At 52.9% G+C, this 6,521-nt stretch overlaps 1 protein-coding gene across 5 annotated transcripts in view; it reads left to right on the top strand.

Moving 5' to 3' along the window:
* Positions 1 to 388: 388 nt before the first annotated feature.
* MDM1 (Mdm1 nuclear protein) overlaps positions 389 to 6,521 on the top strand; it is a 31,309-nt gene continuing 25,176 nt past the window's right edge. For 2 of the 5 annotated variants that reach the window (XM_008532468.2, XM_008532397.2), the window contains exons 1-4: positions 389 to 908; positions 1,616 to 1,730; positions 4,905 to 5,269; positions 6,315 to 6,449. In XM_008532468.2, the coding sequence (XP_008530690.1) occupies positions 891 to 908; positions 1,616 to 1,730; positions 4,905 to 5,269; positions 6,315 to 6,449 (633 nt within the window). In that variant the 5' untranslated portion in view covers positions 389 to 890. Of the gene's footprint in view, positions 909 to 1,615; positions 1,731 to 4,904; positions 5,270 to 5,783; positions 6,027 to 6,314; positions 6,450 to 6,521 lie in introns of those variants that run through there. The other 3 variants (XM_070619687.1, XM_070619688.1, XM_070619689.1) reach the window with 3 other exon arrangements.

The raw sequence follows: 6,521 nt of genomic DNA, 5'->3' as shown, positions 1-6,521 counted from the left end.
TAATTTCATTTTAAAAAGAGGGCGAGAGGAGAGACAAGGCTGAGGCTTTGGGAGTTGAGACTCATAAGCATCATTAATATTTTCTAAGAGTTACATGTAGATCTTTTTGTGTGTGTGGGGGGGGTGGATTGTGGGAGGCAGGAGCATCACTGGAAGCCAGCGGTTTGTCTTTCAAGAGTCAATAAAACACTTTTTTGGCCTGCCTCGGCTACATTTATCTTTTGGCCCATCGCTTCTGATGCGACAAGTAGTGTGCACGGCTGTCGGTGGTAGGTACTGATATTCAGGAGAAGAGACCTGAACATTTGCAGTTCAGAAAGAGACACATTCGGTTCCTCGCGCGTTTTGGAATTAAGAACACCCTCTCACACTCTATGACGTCCAGGCCCTGGCCAGCCAAACGGCGACCCCTCTGCGAGCCCCGCCGCACGCAGATCGTCGCTGCACGGGAGCCCGCACACCTGACGGCACACCTGGGCGGCACACCTGGCCCGCACTCCCTGGGCAGCTCACCCGGCCCCGCACACCTGGCCGGGCCTCCAAGACGAAGCTCCCGCGGGCCCCGCCCACCCCGCGTCCCGGAGCCTCATTGGCCGGCCTCCCGCCGCCGTCCTCATTCGTCCTCGGGATTTGCGCGGGAGGCGGGCGTCCCCCTTTCTGGCCCTGATTGGCCGAGTCTTGATGACGGTCAGGCGTGCTCCGAGTCTCTATTGGGTGTTAGGCTCATAGTGGGCGGGGAAAGGCAGAGCGACAGGGCCCCGGGAGGAAGCGCGGAGTGCGCCGGCGCGTAGTCGGGGACGCCGGCCCGGGCGCTTGCTAGGGAACCGGTGTTGTCGCCCCGCCCTCGGGCTTCGGGCCCGTTAACCGTCCGAGTGCGGGGCTCCGGCGACATGCCGGTGCGCTTCAAGGTGAGGCGGGGCGGGCGGGGCCGGCCGCCTGGTGCTCCTGCCGTCCCGGCCCGCCGCCCTGCCCCGGGCCGCGTGGGAGGGGCGGGGTGCGGACGGCGCGGGGCCAGGGGCCCGGGGGCACGGAGGGGGCGGCCCGCTCGGCCCTCCCCCCGTGGCAGGCCCTGAGAAACGCGGCCTTGGGGAGGCCGAGACGGGGTGTGAGACGTGCTCCCGTTGCTGTCGTGCACCTGTGCGGGGTGGGGCAGGAGTCCCGGGTGGCTGGCGCGAGCCCCGCTGACTTGCTCTTTGTCTTGGGGGCTTGTGTCCAGGATGGGAGGGCAACTTGTCTTTCTTTGGTTGACTTTACAGAATTGCGGAAGGTCCTGGGCATCATGAATAGTGTTGCGTCCCCGGGGAGAACTTGGGGGGATGACAGTGCGGAGGGTGTAGACTGTCACCCGCTCTCAGACAGCGCGCAGGCAGTGGAATCAGACGGCGGGGAGGCCAGGTGGCACCCGCCTCGGGCGGTGGTGAGGATTAGAGGGTAGGACCCACGGCAGCGGCTCAGCACAGGGCCGGTAAACACTAGCCCTGATTAAGGAGCTTTCCTGGGTTGCATTATGGGTCTTCAGCCTTTCAGCTCCCTTTAGAGGTTCGGGAATTGTAACGTGTCTCCGTTAAAACAGCGCTCTAACTGCGTTGCCCTCGAATTGTACTTTGCATTGCAGGGGCTGAGTGAATACCAGAGAAACTTCCTGTGGAAGAAGTCCTATTTGTCTGAGTCCTGTAATCCCTCGGTGGGGCGAAGGTACCCCTGGGCAGGACTTAGATCGGATCAGTTAGGTAAGTTGAACAAAGTAAGTCATTATAACTGGAATAAACCCTGGGGTAAGTTTGCAGAACCATTTACTGAAATATCGTGAAGCATTGTTCAGTTGCCCTGGTTGACTTCTTTATTTAATGCATATTGACTGAGGGTCTTCCATAGGCCCGGGCTGCTCCCAGCTTCTAGAGAGAGAGCCTTGAACCAGGCAAAGACCCTTAACTGTGGGGAAAACAGTAAACAAGTAACTCAGTACATAAGCTGGGGGATTTCAGGCTGTTGTATAAAGTTGTAGGCCAGTGCTTTAGAGTCTGAGGTCGGCAGAGGCCTTTCTGAGCAGGTGGTATTTGAGCTGAGACGGGAACGCTGAGTGGACAGGCCTGGGGGGGAGAACTCGCGACGTCTCGAGGACAGGAAGCTTAGAGAGACCGTAGTTTGCCCCAGGGTCACAGCTGGTAAGTGACAGAACCAGGATTTGAGATCCACTCTGTGTTGTTCAGAGGCCACGTCCTTGCCATCACACTTGCTTCCTCCCAGTGTCCCCGGGAAGTCAGAGCCCCGGGCCCAGGTTCCCCAGAGCATGGTGGAGGGGACAGAGACAGACGGGCTGTATTCCACCTGCTGGTTTCCTGCTCCCTCACTGGAGTAGAAGATCTGAGAGCAGGGCGCTGGCTGTCTTCTGCACCACGTTGGTCCCACCCAGTACCTGACCCAGAGCCATGACACAGTCTGGTACTTAGTAAACCCAATTTGTGAGTGATTGAACAAACTGCGCATTAGCAGTGTAACCTTGGGCACATTCAGCCTGTTTCACCAAGTGGGACTCAGGAAAGCCGTTGTACGGGGTTGCTGGGAGGGGTTAAATGAGATCTTGCCTGTTAGGGCCCGGGTGTGTACACACAGATGAGTGCTTGGTGCCCACATGTGCCGTGTTTGAGAGTGCCCGATGTGTCATATGCAAGTCCCTCAAATGTTAGGTGTTTGAAAGAAAAGATTTATAGGAAGTAAGCGTAATTTTCCCAAGCCTGGGAGATTAGTGAGATGAGGAGAGTGTTTCCAGGATTGGGTTTGGAGAACAAAGGCGAGAGTGGGTGGCTCTTTTTGGGTTCCTCTGAAGCGTCAGGGTCCTTTCCCCAGAGCCTGACTTCGGACACTGGGTGTCCCCATCTTGGGCAGGGAGAGCTCATAATCCTCCCCAGATGACCAGAAATTCCACAGATTCGAGGCTTCATTAGGTTAAGAATCCAAAATGAATCTCTCTTAACATGTAATAGCCCACTGAGGGCCAGGAGGGATGTTGTGATGCTGGGGAACTGGTTAAGCAGAGAGTTGCCCCCGTAGCCTTTGAGCTCGGATCAGCTGCATTTGAGGGTGGGGGTGATGGAATGAGATGGTGGGAGCAGAGCCTCTTTGGGGTCTGTGCACTAGGAACGGGGCACCCGTCTGGGGAGGCGTGTTAACTGGGAGTATTAGGTAACGGGAGGGGGCAGAGCGATAGCTCCGGGGTGCTCAGAAAGGGCGGCGGGAGGCCAGCGCTCCCTGGGCCTGGCTGCAGTTCTGTTCGCGTGGTGCGTTTCTGCTGGTGCCAGGAGACAGGGCAGACCACCTGAGCATTGCCCTTGCCTCTTCTGCACTGTTAAAGCAGAGGGAAATCTAGGGCGGTGGTCTTCAAACGTTTTTGCTCTCATACCCCCTTAAAAGAACTTAGAAAACCTTTATATCCCTTCACATTTTTAAGTTGATATTTAATTTTTTGGTCTTAAGTGTAACGAATAGTTTTGAAGGATGTGACTTCTGATCTGTTGAATATTGTGTGTATGTTTTGCATGTACTTTCTTAAGACTGGAGCTGTCAGTATGGCTCATTCAATTTGTGGCAAATGTTCACTATATATATGATTGGTAAAGTCAGTCTTCTTGGCAAACTAATCAGGCAAATTAGAATTATTTTTTCTGTGAGAAAACAGTCAGTTTATTTTTCACTTCAAATAAAGGTGTTGCTTTGCGTGTGTGCGTTTTTTGTGCGGACCCTCTGGTTCCGGCAGGTGGCTGGAAGGCGTGGAGCTGGCTGGCTGAGGCTGCTTCCGTTCTTTCTGCTCTCGCCTTCTTTGCTTTGCTCTCACTCATCCCTCAGGAGTTAGGCTTTCTTGAGTTGTCCCTTTGTTGGTCCTCCTCGCCTCTGGGATTTTTTTCTGCCTTGGGGCTGGTTGAGAGTGTGTGTTTCGTTTGTTAAGTGGAAACAGGGTGGTGGTGAAAGGCATGGTGGGAATGAAACTGCAGGTGCAGCGCTAGGGCAGGTCAGCGTGAGGGAAGAGCGCCTAGGGAAGTGCGGGTCTGGAACAGGAGTCCCCACCCCGAGTGTGTTTCTGTGCCTCCAGATACAGGTGTTCACCCAGGGTGAAGACCCCTGGCTGGTGCAGGGAAGCTCCTGAGGGTGGGGACCCCGGGTTCACGGCTGAAACATCCAGGACGCGGGCTGAAGACCAGGGTGTTAGCTTGTGCTGGGTTTCTGCCCTTCTCCCCTGTCCTCCTTTCCCTTCCAGGTGTTCTTTCTAGTTGAGGACGGCCCCGGCCAGGGCAGCGTCTCGGAGGCCATTGCTCTGCAGAGTCCTCTTACTTGGTGGAGGGTTAGTTTTTAGGATGTTTCCTTGCCAGGAAGAAATACAGAGAAATAGGATCTTGGCTCTTGTTAAAAGGGATCATTCTGTTTAATTCTCAGGAAATCAAGGCAAGCGTAGAACCAAGATCCAGCATACTGACATCTCATCCCTTCTCATCCTGGTCTGCTCTGCATAAGAGCAGCTTTGTGAAAAGTTCCAAATTTTGACAGTACGGGGCCCATTGTTCCGTTAAGTAGCACAGGAAAGTAATTAGAAACCCGCGTGTCCGCTGGCTCGCCAGGCTGTCACATTGCGATTGTGTTAGGATAACTGGAACATTGTGACCTCGATTTTTAATTTTTTTTTTATGCCCAGGCTTTTAATACTTTTTAAAAACAAAATTAAAGATTTTATGTGGGAAAGCTGTATTTATTTTTTTATCCTGTAACTCGAAGGATATTGTCTGTGCATCTCAACTGAATTTTAAATTCCATTTCTCCTCTCGTAGGTGTTATTAAAAGTTTGTAACAAACAGCGAATTTATTTGTGACTTCGTGTTTGGGTAGCTGCCATTTTTGTTTACTGTATTTTGTAGGAATCACCAAAGAGCCAAGTTTTATTTCGAAAAGAAGAGTCCCTTACCATGACCCACAGATTTCAAAGTCTCTTGAGTGGAACGGAGCTGTCTCAGAGAAGGACGCGGCTGCATCCGCAGAGCCCGAAGCCCTGGGAACACAAGAGGCAGAGCGAAGAGAAGGTGTGAACCGAGATGAGGGTCTCTCGCTGGATGCCTCCCGGGTTCCCAAGAGAACCAGGTCTCACTCTGCAGACTCCAGAGCGGAAGGGGCTTCCGACCCTGTGGAAAATAAGGAGGACAGTGCAGCAGACCACACACCAGTGAACGGAAATGTGGACCCAGAACATTCTACCAAACTCCTCTCAGAAAACATAGATAATGGGGTAGGTGTAGTCGCTGTATTTCTTTTCAAAAGCATAGACTTCTTTGTAGATTTCATCGTCATTTCAGTAATAATAACGTTTTGTGCTTAAAATTTCTCCATTGTTTTCTTGTCTACTGTCTACAGAATGGTTGATAACAGGCTGTTGACTTTAGTTCCTGTGAATTAGTTCTAGTCTTAGTAGTCACCCTTTGTACTGAGATAGCCCTTCCTTGGGTGGACAGCCTGCCTCTGGATTGTGCTCATCATGTATCAGCACCTGAGTCCCCAGGGAGAGGTTAGGTTGACACAGAGACGGGGAGCAGGCCGTTGCCTCTGGCAGGGGTGGGGAGCTGACTTCTCTGTGGGCCCTTTTCAGTTTTTATTGTGTCCCAGCGAGACAACAGACAGAATCTCAATTGACAAGATGCAAAAGGAAGGCGAGTTCTGGCTGGAGCTCAAAGATCTTGCGGTTCTGCTCTCTCACGCCCCCGCCCGCCTGTGGACGGTCCCTGTGGGCACATAAACAGAGCCGCAGGCCCCGTGCGGACACCTCGCCGCCTCCACGTTTTCTCCGCTCTGCTGCCTCCCCTGTCGTGTCCACTGCTGCTGGAACGCACAGAGGCATTCGAGGTGTCCCAGAGGAATCCGTGCCTTGTCGCAAGGGCCAGGGGTACGGGGGGATCCAGGCAGCTGACGCGTGAGTCCAGTGGGCGCGGAAGGGGTCCAGAGCACCGTGTGGAAGGGCACGGCGGTGGTGTTTTAGGAACAGATTTACTGTGAGTAATTGCTAGGAAGGGACTGAGGGCTGTCGCCTTTTGCTGGGCTGCACGATAATTCCTTCACAGGATAAAGAAAGGGATTTTAAATAGTTTGACACCTCAAAAGGGAGATTATTTACCAATTGAAAAAAGTTTGCCATACAACAGTGTGCGTGTTAACAATACTGTACCGTATGCTTAAAAGTTTGTTAAGAGGGTTGATTTCATGTTGTATGTTTTTTGCTACAGTAAAAAAAAAAGTGAATAGCGATTTTAATGACGTTGACTGGGATTTTTTCCTAACAGTTGGAGAGATTCCTGCGGAAGAAGTCTGGCTTGGCGGTGGCTCCCTCACAGAGTGTCTTGAGAAATTCCGAATATCAAAGGCAGTTTGTTTGGAAGACCCCGAGAGAAACTGCGCCAGGTTTTGCGGCCCGTCAGGTACTCTCCCGGGTGTCATGCCTTTTTGAGTATCACTGACCTGGGGATGCAGATTTACGTAGAACCCAGAGC

The sequence above is a fragment of the Equus przewalskii genome, chromosome 5 (assembly GCF_037783145.1).
Source record: "Equus przewalskii isolate Varuska chromosome 5, EquPr2, whole genome shotgun sequence".
Lineage (NCBI taxonomy): Eukaryota > Metazoa > Chordata > Mammalia > Perissodactyla > Equidae > Equus > Equus przewalskii.
The sequence above is the reverse complement of the archived record's forward strand: the minus strand, read 5'-3'. Positions and strand labels throughout refer to the sequence as shown.